Here is a 23,775-nt window from a genome sequence, read left to right on the forward strand (position 1 = left end):
TGTTCATCAATCCACAGCAAGACAAATTTTCTACCCATGCAGAAATTCAGTACTGTTGCTACTCTCCCTAGGTGTGGGCGTCCTGCAAAGATCATGGCAAGAGTGCAGCTTGCAATGCTGAAGGAGGTGAAAAAGAAACCTAAGGTAACAGCAAAGGACCTGCAGAAATCTCTTAAACTTGCCAAAGTCTCTGTTCATGTCCACTATAAGAAAAACACTGAATGGTGTTAATGGAAGGACACCACAAAGGAAACCACTGCTCTCCAAAAAAAACATTGCTGCACATCTCAAGTTTGCAAAAGACCACCTGTATGTTCCACAACGCTTCTGGGACAATGTTCTGTGGATGGATGAGACAAAAGTTGAACTCTTTGGCAGAAATGTGCAACCCTTGGAGGAAAAAAAGCACTGCACACCAACACCAAAACCTCATCCCAACCGTGAAGCATGGTGGAGGGAGCATCATGGTTTGGGGCTGCTTTGCTGCCTCAGGTCCTGGACAGCTTGCCCTGAGGCATAGAAGGAACAATGAATTCAAAATTGTATCAAGCAATTCTACAGGAGAATCTCAGGGTAGCAGTCCGTCACCTGAAGCCTAATAGAAGTTGGGTGATGCAACAAGACAATGACCCAAAACACAGGAGTAAATTAACAACAGAAGCAGAAGACAAGTCGTGTTCTGGAATGGCCAAATCAGAGTCCAGACTTCAACCCAATTGAGATGCTGTGGCATGACCTGAAGAGAACTGTTCATGAAAGGAATCACAGAAATATCAATGAAATTAAACAGTTTTGTAAGGAGGAATGGTCTAAAATTCCTCCTAACTGTTGTGCAAGTCTCATCAGCAGCTACAGGAAACATCTGGTGGAGGTTATTGCTGCTAAAACAGGTTGTACCAGTTACTAAATACAAGAGTTCACATACTTTTTCCAGCCTGGACTGTGAATGTTTAAGCAATGTGTTCAATATTGAGAAGTACAATTCTTTGTGTGTTATTAGTTTAAGCAGGTGCTGTTTGTCTATTATTGTGACTTAGTTGAAGATCAGACCACATTTTAATGAGTAATTAATGCAGAAATCCAGGGAATTCCAAAGGTTCACAAACATTTTCCTGCAACTGTAGCTATCTCACAAATGCCACTCACAAGGCAGACACAGAAATGAAGTTCTTTAATTTTAAGTTGACCTCTTTGTCAATCACCTTTGAAAAATATTTTTTTCATTTTTTACTATCCCTACATACCAATATGCTGTCCACTGTTTCTCACTCTTTACTTCATTTACTTACATTAGAGAAGAAGTCAAGTGCAGCATTTATTACAGTTTTTCAGGTTGTTGAACATTCCTTTCTCCCGTGGCTGTCAGAATCCCCCTGACAAAGACTCTGCCTTGTCCAATTTGCACATCCCCCCACCCCACCCCCAACAGAGACTCTGTCACATCTGAGTGCACTGCCCACTGCCTCCCACACCACAGATCCTCACACCTCCTCTTCTGTAGATGTTCCTGGATTTTCCTGGGTGTCCTCTCCATCCTCATCTTCCTCCTCGTAATCTCCTCTTTGAACAAACTCATTCTTTGTGCGCAGGTACAGATCCCACAGTCTACAGGCAGCTTTATACTCTGGGCTATCGGACTAAAAAGCCAAAACTCATTTTAACACATCCTGAAAGGCATTCAGGTATTATAACACAAGACCACACACAGACCATCACAAAATTCATTACACCTAGGAAACATTTAAGGTTAAACCATTCATAGACAAAATACATAACAATAATTCTTCAGAAGAACTCTTCCTAAACTTTACCTTGTAGTAACTCTTTGCATTGTTGAACATCAACTGAAAATCAGATGTTAGCTGCTCAACATCATCATATTCCTCCATTTTCAACTTCTGCTGTATCTTCATCAGATCTATGGGCTGTGTGACCACTTCATAATAATCTGGCTGGTTCCTGCAAAAAAAGGGAAAATTAAAGACAGCTCCACTTAAACACACTCACTGAGGCCATCTTTCTGTAACAATAACAAATCTTGTTCAAATCTTGTTTGGCCAGCAGCCATAACGCTCTGCAACTCACAACTGACAGCCCACTGAAACTAAGAAGGTGTGAGTCTGGTCAGTACCTGGATTGGAGACCTCCTGGGAAAAACGAAGGTTGCTGCTGGAAGAGGTGTTAGTGGGGCCAGCTCACCCTGCGGTCTGTGTGGGTCCTAATGCCCCAGTATAGTGACGTGAACACTATACTGTAAACAGGCGCCATCCTTCGGATGAGACGTAAAACCGAGATCCTGACTCTCTGTGGTCACTAAAAATCCCAGGGCGTTTCTCAAAAAGAGTAGGGGTGTAACCCCGATGTCCTGGCCAAATTTCTTATTGACTCTTACCAATCATGGCCTCCTAATAATCCCCATCTCTGAATTGGCTTCATTACTCTGCTCTCCTCCCCACTGATAGCTGATGTGTGGTGAGCGTATTATGCAGGTGGATGCTGCACATTGGTGGTGGTGGAGGGGAGTCCCCATTACCTGTAAAGCGCTTTGAGTGGAGTGTCCAGAAAAGCGCTATATAAGTGTAAGCAATATGATTATTATTATTAAATCTGCACAGAAAATATTTCTATTTTTGTAGTACTCAACAACAGGAATAATAATAATAATAATAATACATATTTCTACTTAACCCACCTTACACAGTATAAATGAAATAATAAAATGAGCCAAGTTTCATTGACTGAAAATCAAACAAGAAGCTTCCTTAGATTAGGAAAATAATGTTTTTGGAAAGATCAATTTATGCAGAGAACAAATGCTTTTTGAGTTGTTTTTCTGTAACACTTCATATTATTTATGTTACTTAACAGAAACTTCCTTGGCACTTGGCACGTTATGCATTTAATAGGCAGTTAAGCCAGCAATATCAGCAAGAGTAAAGCTTCTACCTTCGTTTCGGTGCTCTCAGAAAGAGCTCACACAGCAGTCTCCCATGGTCATCCTTGTAATCTCTAATCGTGTTATAAAGTTCATGGCACACTGCAATCTGTGAACAGACACATACTGTAAAACTCTAAGAAATACTAATACTTAAAAGGACTTTCTGATTGTGCATAAAAAAGCAAAAAAAAAACATCACAAAGTCACAAAATATACCTTGTGCAAGTAATTAAACTGATTATAGCTCCAAATAAAAAAAAATATTAGGTTGCAAGGAAGTGGAGCATAACCTTAGGAGTAAGGTTCACAGGTGCAGAGAACTTAACAATTAATGTTTCAATGTTCTCTTACTCCCCAAAAAACTATATCTACTGTGTTTTATACAAAAAACATAGGGAAACGGTTTTAAAGTCTACATTTAACAGAAGCCAGTAAATTATGTGCCATTTCTTATACTGCGAGTTACAACAGCAGTGTAATTTTGAAATGACCCAATTCACCCCTTAACTCAAGGGCTCTCAATCTGTGTAATCAGCTTCGGTGCATGTAATTGTACCTACAGCTCATAAAATAGGGAAGTCTAAATGTGCCAAAAGCACAGTTGTTTTATTATACACAGACTTTGGAAGGTAAGTAGGCAGCAACAGTGTTTCTGCTGTGCATCACATTTGTAAGGCTATTTCTCAATAGTGAACAGGTTGAGAGCCCCTGACTGTGTTTGGCATCAGCTTCATTAGTGGAAACCTGAAAGCGGATCAAATTAAAGCAAAGCCAAGACTGTCAACAAAAGCCAGGACTGTTAGGGGGAATTGGAGGAGAAATGCTAACAACTGTGGGGTCACTTTTCATGATCTAAACCATGTATTTAACAAAAATCTCTGTTCTCAAATGATGTATTTCCATTTTAGTTTTTTCCAATATTTAATTTGATAAAGTTCCAATCAAAATTAATGAATAAAAAAATAAAACATATTGTCACATCAGCTTTTGGGTTAATGGAGTTTGATCTCGAGACTTGGTATGATTTAGAACATTAAAACTGACCCCATTAAGTCTTATGCGCTATACAAGGTTAGACTATTGAATGTAAGACACACCTTTTTCCGCCTGCTGTGCTCATTGTCTCTTTGTAAAGGCGCAACAATACTTGGAAATCCACTTACTGGATCTACAGTAGGAATATTGGAAGCTCTTCTCCTTTTTCTGCCGCTTCCAGGACCTGGGGTTGAAGTCTGCGCATCATCAAAGTCCCCCCCACTTATACTACTGGAAGGGGAAGTCGCCCTTCTCCTTTTGGACCCCATAGTAGCAACACCTTCAAATTGATGCACAGCAATCACGAATTACATACAGAGGGTACATGTAATATTTATGGTTTCTCTTTTATCGGCTAGCCACACGAAGAGCTGACAGATACAACATATTTTCGGATATTCCATTCATTAGAATTAGCCTAAACTCACAACTGATGCAAGCTCAAACCAAGTCCGAATCTGTAAATTTTCAACAAAATACAGTACTGGTAAAAAGCGAGTACTGACACCTCAGAATTAACTGAGAAATTAAACTGTTTCAATGTTAAACACAGTGAGCGAATGCTATCAAAAACAACAGTGAATAAGAAAAAAAAAACATAAAAGTTGAGGTCTCTTACCTCTGTGAGAAAGTGATTTCATTACTGTACACAAGCGTCAACCTATTCCTGTATACACGAGTTTCTATGTAAGTTGCTCAAACGCGGTTTTGACAGCTACAGAAACACGCTCACATCCATCGAGAAAAACTCTTCTACATGTAGAATACTGTAATAAAAAAAATGTTAACTACAAATATGTACAGCATGAATATAAAGAGCACGCGGCCTGTGTATATGATTGTTTGGAAGAAAAAATAAAATGCTAAAATTTAAATTAAAAAACATACACTTAAAACAACCATTTGGATTTTACACTGGCGAGTCACATTATATTCGTACGTCAGGAATACAAGAATCTACATTATTGCATGGTTGAGGTAATTTTAGAAAAGCAGTTTTTTTTCAGAATCTAAAAAAAAGTCGCGCGTTTACGTGTTAATCGTATACTACATATGACAAAACGAAGACACAATTTCAGCATTTGGGCTAATTCTACACATCGGTAACAAAGACAAAGGAAAGGCCGACTGTTTAGCAGTTTAACACCGTGAAATGCGAATATACACGCATCTGATCGTGTATTTTGAAATACAAAACGATGACGAAGACTTCTATCGATCTTACCTGTTATCTAAAAAACGTAAATAAATTGGGCAGATTAAAAATGTTACTGTTAAACTATTCAATTAACAAAACAGGAAATGCGAAGGAAAGCAAAGCCAGTAGCAGTGACTCCTCCCCAGCAATCGCACACCGGATCAGGAAGTCGGACATGTTTCTGCAGTAGAGCAGTAGTTGAGCACGTGTTCGCGTTGGACTCAAAATGAAGAGACCGAGTATGTGTAAATGTGTTAATATTGTAGTTTTACACGCTATATTCTTTTTTATAAATCCTGTTCTTTTTTTTTTTACGAAGTGTATCCCTTTTAAAATGATATTTGCTTAACAAGTTGAATGGTTGATTGATATATATCTGGTTCTTCGACCAGCGTTTAAATTTTCGTTTAACTTTTTGCTTAAGATCTTTCTGCAATGTACATGATGTTAAAGTTGAACGTAATTTATCAACTGTAAATAAGACTGATAATAAATGGCTATGTTAACGATATGTGATTTTTCAAGTCCTACCAGAGCTCAACTGACTGTGTGTTTTACAGAATTGAAGAAGGCAAGTAAACGGTTATCATGTGCCAAGCGTTACAAAATCCAAAAAAAGGTAGGTGCTCATTTATTTGTATTTTATTACTTTTCTGAAGATTTTTAGTTATTTTAATGAAGGCCGTCAGACCACGTTTCTCTTGTCATGCACGCTCCCGGTGTGCTGGCTATTTGTATTCTTTATCTAGAATGAACGGCCCTAGGCAATATTTGGTTTAATACATTTCATTCTTATTCTAGGTTCGCGAACACAACAGGAAGCTACGGAAAGTGGCAAAGAAGAAAGGAGCAAAACGTGCTAAGAAAGATCTTGGAGTACCTAACAACGCTCCTTTTAAAGAAGACATTCTGAAGGAGGCCGAGCAGAGGAAGCTAAAGGCAAGATCACTCACTTTTATAGAGCGCAGCTTAATATCTAATATACTCGCTTAAGTACCAAGACAAGTATTACATGTTTTAAGTTAGTTTCAAAATGTTTTGGGTAAAGTTGTAATTAGCCCGTTACAGCAAGCCATTAAATGAAAGCCCAGTATGATACAAAATGAATTATAGAAAATCAAGTAGGTTGCATAGGCTGCAAAGGAACAGATAAAGGCTTATTCCGTAGTGAAAAGAAAAAGAGACACAACATTTCGGCTGTGGAGCCTTCTTTAGGTGTGCGAAATAAACTTTTTCTGTTCAATGGTCACCTTGTTCATGGAGCAAAATATGTATACTCAAAACTGGTTTTACTGTTCCTGATTTTTTTTTCTCTTTTGCTTAGCTTGAAGAACTTAAAGAGAAACAGAAGCTTACCAAAAAGAAGGAGCGTGAGAAGAAAAGAAAACTAGAAGTTGCCAGTAATGACCCAGATGTCCCAGTTAAAAAAAGCAAAAGGGTCAGGTTTAACACTGTATTATGTGTTGTCCTCTTTATGGGGCACTGTCTTCCATCAATGTGACAATGTGTTTTTTTCCAGGAGGCCCCCGGGAAACTCACAAAAGGCAAAGACAGAAATTCCAGAAAGGTTTTGTGCAGAGAGCTGAACAAGGTGAGGGAGACTTGTGGAAAGTGAGGTGGTTCTCAGTGATCATTTGCTGATTATATGTAATGTAATGTTTCTTTATTAGCCCTATACAATTTCTTGCTTTAGGAATTTGTCTTTTCGCATACCCCAGCTTTTCTCCATGGAGACACAGACACACAGACAGGGAGAGAAGCTTGGGGTCAGAGCGCAGGGTCAGCCATTGTACGGCGCCCCTGGAGCAGTTAGGGTTAAGGGCCTTGCTCAGGGGCCCAACAGAGTAGGATTCCTCTGCCGGCCGCTGGATTTGAACCGGCAACCTTCCAGTCACAGGCGCAGATCCTTAGCCACAGAGCCACCGCTCCGCCCATATTTGCTGAGCTAGTGAGCCTTTCAGAGTGGTCTGTGCTGACGAGTCCACCTCTGCTCCCTTCAGGTCATCGATGCTTCAGATGTAATTTTGGAAGTTCTGGATGCCAGAGATCCCATGGGGTGTCGATGCCCACAGCTGGAAGAAAACGTTTTAAAGCATGAAGGGAAGAAGCAGCTTCTCCTCGTGCTGAATAAAATCGGTTAGTCACAGATCTCTTCAAAAGAAATTTTTGCAGCTTCCCATTCTTGTTTTAAGTTAACATCCATTATTGTGAACAAAATAATACTGCTATTTCTTTCTTGGCTTGTAAAAGTGAAATTCCATATCCTGGGATCTTCTTTATCCTTAGATCTGGTACCGAAAGATAATGTGGAGAAATGGCTGCAGTGTCTACAGCTTGAGTTTCCTACTGTAGCCTTCAAGTCATCAACTCGGGTTCAGGACAAAACCATGGTAAGAAGTTGTCTTATTTAGGATTTCGCATTACATAGCGAAATAAGGACATATAAGTTACATAAGTTAACATAATAAGTTACAATTTGAAACTTAAGAGAAATTCATTTCTGGACAGAAAATAAGAAACACTTTTTTTTATTTAAAGAGCAGGGCGAATCTGAAAAAGGTTTTCTTTGCAGGTGTTTGAGTCCCAAACTCTGGGCACTTTTAAGAGGTAATTAAGTTTACCTAGCTACCATACTAGGAAATGAGCAAGATGTTCTTGATTTTCTTCTCCTTTTGTTTGAATTTTACAGCAGGAAAAGAAGAAAAGAGCTGACAATGGAGTAATTGATCTAACTAGAGGGGTCACTTGTGTGGGGAACACCTGCCTGCTACAGCTTCTTGAAGACTATTGTCAAACACACAAGCAGGGGAACACAGTGAAAGTTGGCATTGTTGGTAGGATGTTCAGAGACCTATTTGTACCAATATTAGGCCACTTGGCAAAATATTTTGTTGCATTCTGTGAACTGCTATGATAGGACATTAAATCCAATTTTTGTAATGTTACTTTGTTGCCTGTACCACTGGTTTGCACATTTTAGTTAATTGTACAGTGTGATAGGTGAAAATGGAGACTTTTTAAAATGACCTCTAATCCAACACCATTATCTGTGCTTTTCAGTGCAGCAGTGATGTCTTTTTCTTCTGTTTTTGTAATATTTCAATTTTTCCCCAGGCTTTCCAAATGTGGGAAAAAGCAGCCTGATCAACAGCATGAGGGGAGTACGTGTTTGCAATGTGGGAGTACAAAGAGGGATTACAAAGTAAGTTCTCTGTTTGGGAAGAGGGAGTAAATTATATTAATCTGATTAAACACAGGACAATGTGTAACCTTTTTTAGTTCAGATAATTTTTTGTTGCTGTCTTCAGGTTTGACCAATGGGGGTTGATAATGAAGCATGATGACATTTTTGCTCTGACTCATCCATGGAGTCTATGTTCAATCCAACACTGAGCTTCATTAACCTCGACATTTGTATTTAGTGTCATGGGAGAGTAATGGCTCTACAATTATGTAGATTTTATTGTATCACTTTGAGAGCTTCATAATTGATAGGCAGGCACACAGTAAAATTGACCTGTTTTTAATACTCCACAGGTGCATGCAGGAGGTGCACATCAGTAATCATGTCAAGATGATTGACAGCCCTGGTATCATCGTGGCTCCGTCTAGCTGTACAGCAGCTGTGGCACTGAGAGGCCTGCCAGAGACTCACCAGCTACAAAATCCACAAGATGCGGCCGCATCCCTACTGAAGAACTGCAATAAACAGCAGGTAAAAGAGCAGGTGGAGACTGAAGTGTACTGTGTTTGCTTAAGTGTTTTTTGCACTTAAGATTTAAGTTGGAATATGTGCAGATAATATGTTTGAAAGATCAGTGAGTGAGAAGTGAGGAGAATTCTTATCTGTCTTTCATGACTGTGAAAGATCCAACTCTGATATTGTCCTCTCAGTAATTGGACTAGATCTTCATCCTGTGTTAGATAAAGCAAACAATTTCTGAATTGGTTTTGTTGATTATTCTCCCTCATTTAGATAATGCTTCAATATACAGTCCCTGACTTCAGGAACTCCCTGGAATTTTTGACATGTTTTGCAAAGAAAAGAGGTCTTTTGCAGAAAGGTGGTATTCCAGACATGGAGAAAGCTGCTGCAACATTTTTGAGTGATTGGACTGGGTAAGACTCAGAACGACTATTACATTTAACTTACTCATGTTTACAAAGAACTTGCTGAGTGAGAGGTGAGGATAATCCAGCATGTCTTGAGATAACCCTAATCACATAAGATCCAACTCTGATCTCACTACATACAGCAGTGTAATTTGTAAACGGGACATTGAATGGATTCTGCACAGGAAATAGTAGTCCAGCTCCATGCATCCATGACTTTAGTGAGGGCAAGACTTTTTCTGTAGAGATTAGTTCGTAGAAATAATTACAACAGAGAGGCTGAAATGGACTTACTGTAGGTACCAACTAGTAATATGTGCATACTGCTAAGCCATTAAAAAATGTAACTTTTGATCAGAATGAAAGCAAACTGAAAATAAGTCCTCATCTAGATTATGTGGTTTCAGTTTTCCTTATGTTTTGATGTTTTGTATGCTTAACTTTATTTTGAATTTTTAGGGCTAAACTTAGCTACCACTCTAAACCACCAGAAGGACACAAGCTTCCCTTTTACCTCTCTGACACAGTTGTGGCAATGATGCAGAAGTCCTGGGAAAGGGACAAGCTGCAGAAAGGGAACATGGCAACCATTGCTGGTGAGTTCACATCCAAAGGCTACTTTTGTGCAGATATGATATGATTATTTTTTATATGAAAATGTTACATTTAAGAACTAAAAAAGTGCAATTCTGAAAATGTAACAATTGAGAATAGTTAATTTCGACATTGAGTAGTCATTTGTTTTGCATATTTTTAGGAACTGATGTGAACCTTAATTGTTTGACAGGTGTGAAATGTCCCACTTTGGCCAGCAGTGTAGTGTACCTCTCCCCAGGAGCCACATCCGGACTTGTAAATGAGAGTGATCTGGGAGAGAAGGAGGACTTTGAGCTGTATGGGGAGGAAGAGGAGGTATTGCATCTTCAGAGTTATCTCTATGCACTTTGAAATCTATGAGGATTTCAAGACATTTGCTTGCTGTGAGAAATGAGGATATTATATAGTCTGGAATTATTGATGAAGACTACAGATCCAACTCTGATCTCACAACTGGAGCAAGTATCTGAGATCTATAAGTTTTTTTTTAGTGTTAATAGTGTTTAATATTTACAATCTAAGAATGTAATATATAATATTGTTTCTTACAAAAAGGCATAAAAAGAAAAGTACAGACCTGGAAATGAAAATTCAGAATTTTTGCCTAGTCAGTCAGAATTTAGATTACAGTAATTTGCATGATGAATTACAAGAACTGCTTTTCATTTTAGCTTGAATTCATTGACATTGTTCCTCAACCCAAGAAGAGCTTGAAGGAGAAAAAAGAAAGTGGAAAATTGCAAGCAAAGACTTTGACTAAATCAAACAAAAAAGCAATCGGTAAGTAACCACCAAAGAATTTTATAACGGGTGAATTTTGTAACTGAAGCACTGCATTCTTTCTATACTCATTGTAGTCTTCAACATTTTCTGCCTATCTTCTGTTGAACAGACAGAATTCTGCTTCCAATTCCATGCTGATGGTTTGAGACAATTAGAAAATAGGAAAGTAGAGGGGAAGGAAAAGATTAACCTTTTACTTTTCCGAAGGATTTCTGAAGACCGTGTCCGCCTGTCATGCTTTGTGTAGAATATTTCACATGGCAAATGTAAACAAGAGATCTCTGCATTAGATCTCTCCATTAAACAATGCAATATGGATGTTAGTTGTGTAGTGTATTGGTATTTAATAGACTGTTGAGCAGTGCATATCTGAGTTTCCACTTATTATCACCGTCACTTTGTACTGATGTTCTAGGTGGAAAATGGCCCTCCAGTCTGTTAGATAACAATTGACCTCATTCCACCATAATCACAGGCTGCAGATGAAATCCTTTGAGATTATAAAGAAGGTTAGCTCATTTAATGTCAAGCTCATTTACAACCCCAATAGTTCAAATATCTGATAGAAGTATTGTTTAATGATGCACTGTTGGTGTTAATGGTGTTAACTGATATTGCTGTTTGCAGTTATGAATAGTATTTTTTTAAATATTCGGGCTGTAGGTTTAGGAGGCTGTAGGAATGAGCATTAATCAGAGGCTGAATTTAAAGGCTATGCAGAATGAAACCATAACCTCTTGAGTACTCAACGCCACTCTCTTTCTACAGGAGTTCCTTCACAACAGCAGGTGCCACAGATTCCTGTTCAGGTGGACATTTCTACAGCAAAGCAAGATGATGATATGTATGACTTTAATATAGATTTTAACTGAATTTACATTTAACTCTTATCAGCCTCTTCAGTTATGTGCTGATGCTTGTGAATGAAAGACTGACTAAGTTTTAATTGTGTGATGTATCATGCAGTTCTGATCCTAACAATAGAATCTGTAAATATACTGCATCAATGCTTGTACATAAGTGTAAAATATAATGGCATTCAAAATCTCGTGTTTTACAAGTTATACGAGTGGTCTTCCATTGTAATACATTTAGAAAATATCTTAACATCTGTTTTTTATTTACTTGAAAATAATTAAAGCAATTTAAAACCTAAGTTTATTTATTGAACTTGGTTGGAAAAAGGTATTAAAAGTCTACCGCTACCAAAACAGAGGTGGACCAACAACCTAACTCCCATAGGCATTCAAAATGTAACCAAGTTAAGCTCTTGACACTAAAAGGTACTTTTATTTTTATCTGGGGACAGGTCTGCTCACACTTCTTGGGTTAAATTGGTCTTTTAGTTTGTACTGGATTAATTAACAGATACACTGGATTACATTCTTTTACCTTACTAATTTACTAACTTCAAAGCTATAGGGTTATTAATCCAGAATGCATACTAGTACTGTTTTCATGCTCAAAAAGTGATGTTTGGTATTATAAGTGGTTACATTGTTTAAAATAAAGATAGTAGCTATAGGGAAGGCATCTACACAATATACACAATAGGTGCCTTCTGCTCACTTCTGATTTCTCTAAAGTGTTAATCTCTAAAATGCAACCTTTTACATTTCAAGTGAAGATGGAAATCCATCCTTGAAAAAATTCTGAAAAACTGAAAGACAAAACAAAAAGGCTTGAATAGCACCTGTGACCTGACCGAAAGCTCTTTTTTACCACATAATCCTAAAAGCTGGGTACAAAACTAGTTTAACACTACATTACAAAAGGTTAAAGTGCAAGAGCCAACAAATACAAAACAATTTGGCAAACAACTCTATAGCTGAAATAATCCCTTAGAAATCAGAGTCACGTGTGTGTGTATATATATATAGTTCTTAAACTGAAGATCTGGCTCACCTCCTCTACTGCCATGCAACTCAGCAAAACTTAGCTCTACAGTGTTGCATGGAAAATGGTTCCTTTGAATACAGTACTGAAATAACTTTTTAAGTCCACGTTCCTGAGATTTTACAAACAATGAAGTCATGCAGCACGCGCTTCAATGCACAGTCCAACTTGCTAGATGTTTTATCAGTCTTCTGTGTGTCTTCGTAAAGGATGAAATTGTCCCATAGGGTCCGGGAGATACCATTTGTCCCATATCTCTGAAAAAGCCGATGCCCTTCCCCAAGGCTTGTAATGGCCATTCCAGTGTAGCAGTTTGGCAGCTTTTATAAACTGAGATGAATAACGATTTCCAGCTCCAACTAAACCTTACAAGATAGAGCACAGGTATAAAAGACGAGAAAACAACCATTTACATCTCCAGCTATTAACTACTGTAAGTACTGTCAGTGTGGCTTTTATAATAACCTTATGACTTACAATGGCAGATGCAGAAAAACTGGTTAATTGTTTGTGTTAAGCCACTGAAATTTGGAGACCATCCTTTTAAACATCCTACAGGCAGAGATACACTATAATTATAAAGATAGCTGACAAAGAGTCCTGGGTGGGATTATGGAAGGGATCAGCACATCGATTGCCATACGCTTCAAAGTCCCAGAAATAAGGATAATGGATAAAGCAAATCCAGATAAGGATAACATTCATACATATTTTAAAGTCAAATTACACATACAATCAAGTTATGCCAACTTATTCAGGGCAACAAGAAAGATTAATGACCACTCTGTCAGAGCAGTAGGACAAAGTTAAACCTACCAAGGTGCCTGACGTGCCACATGGGATCAATGCTGGAGTGCTGTTTGTAAAACACGATTAGTAAAGGTGGAGTCGTAATACTGCCAGCTAAGGTTCTACTGTACAGGTGTTCTCTGCAGAGAAAAACAAAATGGGGAAAACACTGCAGGTTTTCAATATTATAACTTCTGAATATTCTGCATTGCTATTTTTATCTGAAAGGACAGCATCGCTACTTTACATTCTTGAGGGTTTTAAACTTACACCACGTTCAGTTCCATCCATTTTTCCAACTGCTTTGTGATATTCTGTTGTTTCCACTCTGTGAGGTTGGCAACAAAAACTCCAGGGTTGAAAGAACAAGTGTTTGCCCGCATTCCAAGTTTTCTTATGCTCTCCTTTTTAAAGTCCAAGAAGCCAATGTAGTTCTTCTAGGGAAAATATGCCAGTAGTATCTTAAGTAGAAAATAACATACCCGACACAAAACTGCCTGTTTCCTGTAATAAGTCATACAGTGCAGCAGGGAATTGATCATTCTGTTAGTTTATTGATATTCAATACATTATGAACATATGTAACTCAAAAACGGCAAAAGGAAACAACAGGGTCTGAAGCACCCAGAGCAATTCTGTGTGGAAGAACAATCATAAATCCCCCCTTGAGAAGTGCCAGAACCTCAGCACATGGAAGGGAGGAGTCCAGTGGGTGTGATCCAGTGGTTCTCAAATCCTGGTCCTGGAGTGGCCCTGTGTCTACTGCTTTTGCACCAGCTGAGTACTTAATCACAGGTTAGATTATTTCAATTTTCGATCTGACAATTTTTTTTAGTTTTGTTTTGGATCTTCAAGGGGAACTATAGTCCCAATTTCTCAGATCGGTTATTAAATCTCAGTAACTAAATTGACAGTATTGCAACATTTTACAAATTTTGAATTAAGCACAAAATCATGAAATTTGTAAAGGAATGTAAATTGCCACATTTTCGCAAACCCCTGGTCTCCCTGGAAATAGTTCTATTGGATTAAAAGAGATGTTTTTAAAAACCTGCTTTTTTACAATGTAATAAGGCTGCTTCATATCACGTTTTGTTGCCTTGTTCTGAATCATACCTGGAAATTTGTGTCTATTTTGTCATTTGAATTGGAGGTTTTAAAAGTTATTGTGTACATTTTACATGCTGATTCTTTCTAACCCCAAATATAAAATAGCATTTCAGTTTACCATTAAAACTGAATGAGATTTGTGCATGGTACATGAACCTGTGCTAATGTGTGAATTACAGGATTGCCCTCATTCAGGTGTGCCAAGACAAATATAACCAACTGGACTTAAGCAAAATTAAAAAAAACACAGACTCACTATTAAAGATGTCTTATATGATAATTCCCAATTGTATTCATAATTCATTGATCACTGTTAAAAGCTGTTCAGATAGAAATAAGTGAGCAAACTCTTAATTGTCAAGTTGAGGACAAACTGCAGAAAGTACTGTGTACTGAAGGTGCCGGAAATAATGCATTTTAGAGTAGTTTCTGAATCAAGGACTGAGTACAGAAAACAGTCCAAACAGAAAGCACTGGTGATTAAGGCTCCAGTTAGAACTAGTAAACCCTAAAGACACAGGGGACCACAAGATCAGGATTGAAAACCACTGATCTAATCCCTTCCAGAGAAGGATCTAGAAAATATTATTTATAGGAGTGTAATGTGAATGTGAACCTCTTGATTTACAAATTTCAATTATACTTACGACCAGTGATTTTTAGATGATTTTGCTGTATACAGTGTTGTTAAGAGTAAACTTCTCACCTTTAGTTAGGTAGTTATTGTGCACTCAAATCAATTACAGTAAGCCCCCTTCAAACAAGTTTCACTATATATTTATAGAAAAATACATGTAACCAAAAATTCCACGATCGCGGGGGGACTTTTTATAACCTAGGGTTGATCCAGGAAAAGAATTCCTCTGGGCTGCATGCCTGCACTCAAGATCTAGTATTTTTTCTCACATCTATGCTCTTCCGCGGCTTTTTGGAAGGGGGATTACTGTCATTCCAACAGACACCCGGTGAAATTATTTATACATGTTTAAGACCTCAGGCATCTCTAGTGGCAGGACCACGGCTGCTACAGTCCCTCTATAGTCTGGCCTGCTTCAAATATTTTTTGAATTTTTTAAAGCAAGACCCCTTATCCAATCCATAACTCTGCTTTTTCTCCTATTTAATCAGTATATTAAAAAATCTAAAGGGTCCTTAATATAATCCTGCCACTAGAGGATGCCTGAGATCTTAAACACATGTAAATAATTTCACCAGGTGTCTGTTGGAATGACAGTAACCCCCCTTCCAAAGCGTGTGTTAGAGGAAATCTACATTGGAAGGGGGCTAGCAGGGGGCGCTCACCCTGCGGTCCATCTGGGTCCTAATGCCCCAGTATAGTGACGGGGACACTATACTGTAAACAGGCGCCGTCCTCCGGATGAGACGTAAAACCGAGGTCCTGACTCTCTGTGGTCATTAAAAATCCCAGGGCGTTTCTCGAAAAGAGTGGGGGTGTAAACCTGGCCAAATTTCCCATTGGCCCTTACCAATCATGGCCTCCTAATAATCCCCATCTATGAATTGGCTTCATTACTCTGCTCTCCTCCCCACTGATAGCTGATGTGTGGAGAGCGTTCTGGAGCACTATGGCTGCCGTCGCATCATCCAGGTGAATGCTGCACATTGGTGGTGGTGGAGGGGAGTCCCCATTACCTGTAAAACGCTTTGAGTGGAGTGTCCAGAAAAGCGCTATATAAGTGTAAGCAATTATTATTATTATTAATATACTCTAATCCAGACACATGCATGAACATACCAAGGTCAAGACCACTCTTGAAATGTGCAAGATCCAGACAACCACATACAACCCTTGAGTACCTGGCTCCCCGCTCCTCGCACGATGCCCTTGGCAGCGGTGGAGTCGCAGTCATCAGAGAAGGCAGCAGCATGCCCAGCCTTGAGTGGCGTGTTGTACAGCTCCTCGATGTCTCCTGAAATGGAGCAAAGGGTCGACTAGTGTCAGAGGCGCCGCGTTTACAGCTGTTTCCATTCTGCTTTGTACTCCAGATTGCACACGCACTTCTTTTGAGCTCTAAACCATTGCAACTGAACTCCGTCAAAAACTCAAAATCACAGCGGCCCCTATATGAAAATATACCAATCCATTCACTTCCTCTCAGCAGTTCTAGAAATGTGCGTTCATTTGAAGTCCTCTTTCATTTTCAACATAACTCTTCTTGCCATTTTGATTGTTTTAAAGTAAGCACAACTTTCAGTTTTCTTTTCTACCAGTACCTTGAACAATGACATCATCATCCATATAAATTGCTTTCTCTGCATCCGGCACAAATACAGGGAGATAAAATCTTGCAAAGGTTAACTGTAAAACAATAATCAGAAAGACAAACATTGACATTCAAAAATCTGAGGTCCAGTGAATTAGCGTTTAGAAAGCAAACTATCGCCTTCCTTCCTCATGGTGGAAGGGTGAGGCAACTCATTTTGCATGAGAAAACTGCAGGGGTTTCACTACACATTTTCTGGTTCAGGTTCTCCAAACAAATCTGTAAGCAAATGACAGCTGAAATTCACTGACCGGTTTAACTGCTTCCGTTTCTTGGGGATTCTTGGATACTTTCCCCTCCAAAATACGAGGGTCAAATGGTAGCATTTTGTACTTAACAGCTTTCAGGGCAGTTTTGCTGAGCCATGCTCTGAAATAAAACAATATTTAAAAAACATTTTATATTAAAAAGACATTTGTAACCCCCCATTATTGGAACACTATTAACAGTAAAGCCTGCAGTAATCCACAGCATATCCTGGAGGTATAAGGGGCATGGTGGGACATTCTGGCATACTCCGAGAAATCCCACATTAATACAGAACACACAAACTACAAACGTGAGAAGGTATTTTAACACTTAAAATTCAAGTACTTACTTTAAATGATCTACGGTATCATTCATTGTCACAATATGGAAGACGATGTTGGACTTGCTGTTGCTGTAAATACTGTTCATTGCTGCTATCAAGGCTCCCAGTCTCTCCTCCACAGCAGTGATAACCACCGGAATTTCTCTTCCCACTCTCGCAACCTCAAACCTACGAGGAGCCTCAATGTCAAACTCAGACTCGTGCGGTAGTCCCACGTGAGCCGAATCTACGAGAAAAGAAAGCAGGTACAATTACTCCTTTCATTGATAGATGTATAATTACGCAATGAGGTTTTCCTAATGTCGAACACCAAGACGAAACGAGTATAGAATTCCTAGATTGAACTGTGCTTACCAGAGCCTTCCCTTCTTAAAAAATCATTCAGATTTATGAGGTTGCGGTGCACAATTATCAAAAATGCTACTGCAATCAGCACCAGAATGACAACGTTAACTGCAAAAGAAAGGGAATAAAAATAAATTACAGTCGCACGAAAAAGTCCGAAAAAATGCATTGATGAGTGGAAGAAAAAACTTACCTCTTCGCAACGTCATACTCTCCCACTGAAGTGCTCAACGCCCTAGGAGGAAAATGGACATCCCAGCACTCTATCAGCAAACTTCAAGAACCCAACTTCAAAGCCAGATATCGATGCCGAATACTACATGCTACACAAATGACTGCAACACAACGTATCGAAAACAATTAAAAACATAGGACACGGTTGTCTGTCTCCGAATCGAATACCAACTACATTTCGTCTGTAGTTGTGAAAATTCATAATGATCTCACACTTGGACAAGAGAGAACTTGGAGAAGAAAGAACTTGGCCGTACCATCAGTAAGGAACAGTACAATCACATGCTGGTTGATCTCTAACATCAATCATGAATGTAAAAACTCTGATATTGCACTGAGTCAATGCAAAGTAAAGTCTGAATTTTTACTTACCTTACACAATACATAAAACCACTACTAAGCCAAAGTGCCAACTCAACATCAATAAAACCGTTTCGGCTAGCGTGCAAAAGCCTAACAAAATTAGTTGTCCACGAAGTGCCTGAATCTTTCTAATACATATAAATCCATAGCACTTTTACTTTAAAATATATTAAAATAATTTATCATCAAGCCTACTTAAATTTATTTGATCATTTTATTGACCTTTTCACACAGGATATTTACAGACAGTCATAAAGGGACCTTTGCTTTATTACGTACCCTTAGTAGACACCGCAGGCTTGGTTTAGGATACTCAACCTCATTGAGGCTGTGTCTCTGGTGCTGTACTCCGGACGCTTTTGAACACGGCATTACCACATTTATCGGGACAGACACAAGTCGTGGAAAAATGGGAATCTGTAACCTCATAATCTTCATCAGTGTAGTACCGGACTGTTACATACTGTGTAGTATAAAAAAATTTAAAGCGGTTTTCATTTATTTTAGTGGAAATTAATTAAAGCTTGCATTAACAAAAATTCTGGCGCCTAACTTTATTTAATCAGAATTCTTCCCTTAGTAGGCTTCCCGTAGTCTGAATTTCGGATTGTTACAAATCTCATATTGAAATAAAAAAAAATAGAAATAGAGCGTGTTTGTTAAGCAATAAAAATGCTATGTAAGACCAATAACCGCGTCTGTGTGGCAAAATTTGCTTCAATGAAATGCAATGAAGAATTATATATTTTCTATTCACGTATGTTATTTTTTACCCCCCCCCTCTCCCCACACCCACTACCAAGCCAGTCCCTAGTATCTCTGGAACAACCTATGAGGGAGCAGTTCATGTTTTAGCGCTCTTCTACAGTCACAGCAAATCTTGTTTTGCACCTTGTATTTTAAACTAGAGCATTTGTTAATATGACCACTGAATTATATTTGTTTGGCAATACCTTTTAGTCTAAGACAGATGACAGCTAAAGATTGATTAGATAAGAACGTAATTAAAAAACAAAAGGAAGTGCGCCCAAGAGCTCTGGTGTCTAGATCCCTGAATTCCATGTCATGTACTCCTTTCTTAGGAGGTCCCATGGACACAGCGTTCAGCCAGCTGTCTTGGGATTTGGTTCCCATCTCCCAAACACCTCGGTGTAAAGATGGTTCTGCAATTAATATCCTTAATTCTTCTCAATTAGGTGTACAATTATGTCCTCAAAGAGGTTTCAGGATTTTGAATACCTGAATTAAGGGACCTCTGCTTCCCTGATCCCTGAACAGAGGTTCAGGTTGTGCAGTCTGCCTGTATATTTATCCCTTCAAGCATGGGAGTAGTCTGGTTGCTCTGCTTTGAACTGAAATGTCTTTCTCGCAGCACAGTAATTGAAACTCATCAGTTTTTTTTTTCAAATAAGGCCTAATTAATATACAGTGTAATTATAACATGATTTGTTTTCATTTTCTAGACTCCTAGTTAGAGGCCTGTACCTAAGTATTTTACTGACCTTGAACTTGAACTTGAACTTGAACTTTATTGCCATATGTAACCGGTACTGGTACAATGGAATTCTTACTCACAGAAAGTCTCTCGATTGTAAAACAAGTGTAAAAAACAAGACAAACTGCAAACAGTGCATCAAGACAATGTAAAAACAAACAATAGACAATGTGCAAGTAAACATGTAGACAGTTTGAATGTAAACAATACAGACGTGTAAACAATGACTGGAGATGTGCAATAGATAAGAAATCATAAAGAGGTAGATGGTGATGGTGTAGGTGTGGTCCGAGGGGGATGGCTAAAAGTGTTCGCCAGTCTCACTGCTTGTGGATAGAAGCTGTTGAAGAATCTAGTGGTAAGTGTCCGTATGCTCTTATATCTCTTGCCTGAGGGCAGTGGGGTGAAGAGCTCATGCCCGGGGTGGTGACTGTCCTCTGTGATGGCCAGAATTCTACCATGGCAGCGGTCCTCATAGAGCTGTTTAATCTCGGTGAGACCGCAGCCGATGATCTTCTGGGCCATATTGACCATTCTCTGCAGTGCCTTTCTTTCTCGTGAAGAGGTGTTGCCATACCACACGGTGATCCCGTTGGTGAGGACGCTCTCAATGGTGCAGCGGTAGAAGTTCACCAACACATGTATTGGCATCCTTTTTGCATTGTTACCCCATCCAGGCCAGGAGTCCCAGTCTGGGATGTTTTTTAGGTGACACATCATCAAGTTTCGAAGATCAGTTACCAGATCAGTTAACCAGGCAGCTTGTTAAATATATTAATATAGAAATCTTTTGGAACAAAATTCTGAATACTCCTCAGTCCTCAAGGACCAGAGTTTTCTTAGTAGAACAAATGACTTGATTAATTGATCAATATCTTTGAGGATTCCTAATCTTTGTTTGACCAGTGATTTGGGGTGAGATGCAGACTATCTGGATTGGGACTGTCCAGATTCAGTTTAGAGACCCTTCCTCTATTTAAAAAAATGATGAGCCACATGATGAATCACCATAAACTCCTAAATACCTTCCCTACACTGCTGGGCTGCTGTGTCTGCAGGTTTTCAAGTTTTCAAGGTGTCTTTAACAGCAGAAGTTTTTAAATTGGTCCAAATTAAACCAATGTTGGGATGATTTCAGATGGACTTGAAAGTTGTAGACTGTAGAACTGCAAGTGCAGTCAGTGGATTATGTGAAAAAATGAAGGGGGTTTTGTGGATTTATAGGAGCTTAGGGTGACTGTGCATGTGTGTGTAGTGGGGTGATGGAGGGAGTAAATTTTCAGATTCTGGTAAACTGGGGGGAGCCTGTAGGACTTGTGTGTAATTACTATGTATGGTTTTTTATGTAATGGTATATTTATTTTTAATGTAAAGTTTATTTAAATGTTGTGTGTAATGACTATGTATGGTCTTTTATGTAATGGTATATTTATTTTTAATGTAAAGTTTATTTGTACTGTTCCTATGTTATAGGTAATAATAATAATAATAATAATAATAATAATAATAATAATAATAATAATAATAATTGCTTACACTTATATAGCGCTTTTCTGGACACTCCACTAAAAGCGCCTTACAGGTAATGGGGACTCCCCTCCGCCACCACCAAAGTGCAGCACCACCTTTTTCTTCTGCGTGTGTAAAACAGCTGCTGCTTGGATGCCAAACGAATTACTGAGAAATCAAACAACGAAGTACTACCGTATCACATCATAGAACAGACTACCAGGACAACAGGGGAACTCCTGGTGTATAGGAAAGAACCGCACTTCCTACCTCACGAAACCTTCCGTTGATTACCGAAGTTGCTGCGAAACGACACGACATCTTCCGTTGTTTGCCGAATGTCGCTTCGGAACGACACGTAATATTCCGGGGACAGAAGAGTTGTCAGTGCGTCTCACTCTTCAAACGGATGTGGTTCGCAAAGTAGTATTGGTTTTTACAGAAAATTGTACTTCCTTGTTTAGTGATTAAATTAATCGTACGTTTTATAATCTTCACGGGTTGCAGGATGCTATCTATATTCAGTAAAATTCCTACACATATGGTAAGAAGTTCGTTTTCCAATTGTTGTTTTCCTCAACGAAATTTGCGAGCAAGTGCAGGTCATTTTTGAAAAATCCATCAGCGACTAGTAATGCTGACGTTATTTATCCTCGGTAGTTAATTACAGATACCGTTGTGGAAAATTATAAGTCTAGTAATTCATACTTCATAATTCATCACACATTGAATTCTTAAACAGTTTCTTCATTTTATTGGTCGTGAGGAAGCAGACATTGAGTTCAGAATATATTCAGTTGTGTGAAAAAGACTTTCTAAAATGTATGTTTCTGATATTGTTTTCAAGTTTATCTACAAGAAATACTTTTATTGTTTTACTTTCAGGATTACAAAGGACAAAAATTAGCAGAACAGATATTCCAGGGGATCATACTTGTCTCAGCAGTAAGTACTCGCTAATCATTGTGCAATTTAACTGCAGTCTGTTGATCTTTATTTAAAACGTATTATGTAACTCAAACGTCCGTTTTATTTTGCAGATTGTCGGCTTTATTTATGGACTTATTATTGAGCAGTTTGGATGGACAGTTTACATCGTTTTGACTGGGTTCGCCGTTTCTTGTCTGGTAAGCTAAAAACTGAGCAATCTGTGAACTTCCAAGGCAACGCATTACCAGAAAAACCAATAAACTTTAAAACAACAGTGTAGAAATATGTACCATGGAGTGGTATTAGTAAAACTAAATAAACTAATACCATAACATAAAGGGAAGGCTTTGGTAGTTTATTTTTTTATAGTTATGAGTGATCATTAAATATAATCAGGTTTACCTTTAAACTAAAGGTAGTGGACAAAAAAGTGGAAATTCCCGGGTATGTGGGGGACACCAAGTGTATTGAAAATACGATCTCTTACACAAATGTAACATTCCTGCATGCTGAGGGTCCTGTATAACACTGCTGGATAACATGTATAACAATCCCCTGGTTGCCTATACTTATGGCTGGAAGAGGGGACCTTAGTGTCTTTGTCTGGGGGCTATTTGATATGAACATCTGAGATTAAGACAGCTCAACTTGCAGAAGTCTCATAGGAAGTGGTGTCAAAGATGATAAAATGAGTTAAATTTTTAGCCAGGGTACAAGCAACAAGTTTAATCAGAAACAGTCTACTGAGAAGATCAGGGATTATATTTCTCCATGTTCTCAATGCACACACAGCTCTAATCTAAAGACCTCTACAATCCTGAGTGCTTGGTGTCAATAGTGAAGGGCTCTGGTTATACAGTAATTTTGAGGGTGAACTTTATAAGCATGGTTTTTGTACATGTATTGTCTTGGGTCAGCGCTAATTGCTACTTAATGGGTTTCAGTGATCATCTGCTCCCCATGTAGCAGTCTTTTTATTCCTCCTTGGGGGGGTGTCTTCCAGGATGACAATGCCCCATCCACACATCCCGTGTTGTTGTCCAGCGGTTTGACCTTTTGTAGCGCACACTACACGTCTTAGCCTAGATCCTTATTAAGTGACTTTAAATTGTTTTTTTTTCTCCATTTTGTCCACTACCTGTACAATTACTGTAGTGAAACAACAAATCATTTTCCAGAAACTGTCACTTTTGTAACTTTATGAAGGATGGGTCTGTTAAACCCCCCCTGTGTTGCAGCTCACCCTGCCCTCGTGGCCCATGTACCGCCGACACCCCCTGACCTGGCAGCCTGTGAAGCCTGAGCCATCAGGTGAGAGCAGAGAGAAGACACAGGAAAATACCAAGAGGCCAAAGAAGTATAAGTAGATGATGTTACCAATTTATTCTGTAATATCTTTGTAAAAATCAGATCATTTCCCTCATATTACATAAATTTGGCTGTAGTTCAATAAATTGGTGCAATCCTCAGATATTTGTGGCAGATTGATTTTACTCTTTTATTATTTTTGGCTGTATCCATTTAAAAAAGCTAAGTTATTTCAATACATGGTCTCTGGAGTCC

The 23,775-nt window shown here is 38.7% G+C and overlaps 4 protein-coding genes and 3 non-coding genes across 16 annotated transcripts in view; 5 read left to right on the plus strand and 2 right to left on the minus strand.

The window, feature by feature from the left end:
- Positions 1 to 5,337, minus strand: part of pbrm1 (polybromo 1) — a 29,465-nt gene extending 24,128 nt beyond the window's left edge. For 3 of the 6 annotated variants that reach the window (XM_088636150.1, XM_088636148.1, XM_088636146.1), the window contains exons 1-6: positions 5,199 to 5,337; positions 4,593 to 4,740; positions 4,036 to 4,253; positions 2,947 to 3,044; positions 1,812 to 1,959; positions 1,488 to 1,637 (exon numbers count right to left, since the gene is read on the minus strand). In XM_088636150.1, coding sequence (XP_088492276.1) covers positions 1,488 to 1,637; positions 1,812 to 1,959; positions 2,947 to 3,044; positions 4,036 to 4,253; positions 4,593 to 4,614 — 636 coding nt within the window. In that variant the 5' untranslated portion in view covers positions 4,615 to 4,740; positions 5,199 to 5,337. Of the gene's footprint in view, positions 1 to 1,487; positions 1,638 to 1,811; positions 1,960 to 2,946; positions 3,045 to 4,035; positions 4,254 to 4,592; positions 4,799 to 5,198 lie in introns of those variants that run through there. The other 3 variants (XM_088636149.1, XM_088636152.1, XM_088636147.1) reach the window with 3 other exon arrangements.
- gnl3 (G protein nucleolar 3) lies at positions 5,274 to 11,820 on the plus strand. 2 transcript variants are annotated; one of them, XM_088636154.1, is made up of 15 exons: positions 5,274 to 5,410; positions 5,732 to 5,790; positions 5,973 to 6,110; positions 6,496 to 6,609; positions 6,691 to 6,762; positions 7,172 to 7,307; positions 7,458 to 7,561; positions 7,861 to 8,005; positions 8,286 to 8,373; positions 8,709 to 8,886; positions 9,148 to 9,290; positions 9,744 to 9,880; positions 10,072 to 10,196; positions 10,553 to 10,665; positions 11,436 to 11,820. In XM_088636154.1, the coding sequence occupies exons 1-15, from the start codon at positions 5,398 to 5,400 to the stop codon at positions 11,500 to 11,502; spliced, it is 1,632 nt and encodes a 543-aa protein (XP_088492280.1). In that variant the 5' UTR covers positions 5,274 to 5,397; the 3' UTR covers positions 11,503 to 11,820. The 2 variants fall into 2 exon arrangements, with proteins under 2 accessions (XP_088492280.1, XP_088492279.1); XM_088636153.1 differs by having other exon boundaries at positions 10,553 to 10,661; positions 11,433 to 11,820.
- LOC148661818 (small nucleolar RNA SNORD69) lies at positions 8,499 to 8,574 on the plus strand. The gene has a single exon (XR_015939929.1). It is a non-coding gene; the product is annotated as a small nucleolar RNA SNORD69 (small nucleolar RNA).
- Positions 9,351 to 9,425, plus strand: LOC148661819 (small nucleolar RNA SNORD19). Its single transcript, XR_015939928.1, has one exon. It is a non-coding gene; the product is annotated as a small nucleolar RNA SNORD19 (small nucleolar RNA).
- Positions 10,267 to 10,339, plus strand: LOC148661820 (small nucleolar RNA SNORD19). Its single transcript, XR_015939927.1, has one exon. It is a non-coding gene; the product is annotated as a small nucleolar RNA SNORD19 (small nucleolar RNA).
- glt8d1 (glycosyltransferase 8 domain containing 1) lies at positions 11,809 to 18,444 on the minus strand. Of its 4 annotated transcripts, none has more exons than XM_088636157.1 (10): positions 18,288 to 18,444; positions 17,875 to 17,916; positions 17,691 to 17,789; positions 17,343 to 17,562; positions 16,996 to 17,113; positions 16,695 to 16,779; positions 16,278 to 16,390; positions 13,620 to 13,783; positions 13,377 to 13,489; positions 11,809 to 12,925 (listed from the first exon to the last, which is right to left on the minus strand). In XM_088636157.1, the coding sequence occupies exons 2-10, from the start codon at positions 17,888 to 17,890 to the stop codon at positions 12,744 to 12,746; spliced, it is 1,110 nt and encodes a 369-aa protein (XP_088492283.1). In that variant the 5' UTR covers positions 17,891 to 17,916; positions 18,288 to 18,444; the 3' UTR covers positions 11,809 to 12,743. The 4 variants fall into 4 exon arrangements, with proteins under 4 accessions (XP_088492283.1, XP_088492284.1, XP_088492281.1 ...); XM_088636158.1 differs by having other exon boundaries at positions 11,809 to 12,919; positions 13,620 to 13,786; XM_088636155.1 differs by having other exon boundaries at positions 13,620 to 13,786; positions 18,288 to 18,443.
- A 3,185-nt stretch (positions 18,445 to 21,629) lies between these two features.
- spcs1 (signal peptidase complex subunit 1) lies at positions 21,630 to 23,681 on the plus strand. The gene is made up of 4 exons (XM_088636164.1): positions 21,630 to 21,826; positions 22,168 to 22,227; positions 22,323 to 22,409; positions 23,451 to 23,681. Exons 1-4 carry the CDS (start codon positions 21,791 to 21,793, stop codon positions 23,577 to 23,579), a joined length of 312 nt encoding a protein of 103 aa, XP_088492290.1. The 5' UTR covers positions 21,630 to 21,790; the 3' UTR covers positions 23,580 to 23,681.
- Positions 23,682 to 23,775: the final 94 nt, after the last annotated feature.

Source organism: Lepisosteus platostomus, chromosome 6 (genome assembly GCF_059453375.1).
Source record: "Lepisosteus platostomus isolate fLepPlt1 chromosome 6, fLepPlt1.hap1, whole genome shotgun sequence".
Taxonomy (NCBI): Eukaryota; Metazoa; Chordata; class Actinopteri; order Semionotiformes; family Lepisosteidae; genus Lepisosteus; species Lepisosteus platostomus.

Coding starts and splice junctions, on each gene's coding strand:
- gnl3 (XM_088636153.1), top strand. Junction 7,562..7,860: donor GGGTTCAGGACAAAACCATG/GTAAGAAGTTGT, acceptor TGAATTTTACAG/CAGGAAAAGAAGAAAAGAGC. Junction 10,197..10,552: donor TGTATGGGGAGGAAGAGGAG/GTATTGCATCTT, acceptor TTTTCATTTTAG/CTTGAATTCATTGACATTGT.
- spcs1 (XM_088636164.1), top strand. CDS start 21,791: ATGCTATCTATATTCAGTAAAATTCCTACACATATG. Junction 22,228..22,322: donor GGATCATACTTGTCTCAGCA/GTAAGTACTCGC, acceptor TTTATTTTGCAG/ATTGTCGGCTTTATTTATGG. Junction 22,410..23,450: donor GGTTCGCCGTTTCTTGTCTG/GTAAGCTAAAAA, acceptor CCTGTGTTGCAG/CTCACCCTGCCCTCGTGGCC.
- glt8d1 (XM_088636155.1), bottom strand. Junction 17,114..17,342: donor GATACCGTAGATCATTTAAA/GTAAGTACTTGA, acceptor GTTTTATTTCAG/AGCATGGCTCAGCAAAACTG. Junction 16,780..16,995: donor AAACGGAAGCAGTTAAACCG/GTCAGTGAATTT, acceptor ATTGTTTTACAG/TTAACCTTTGCAAGATTTTA.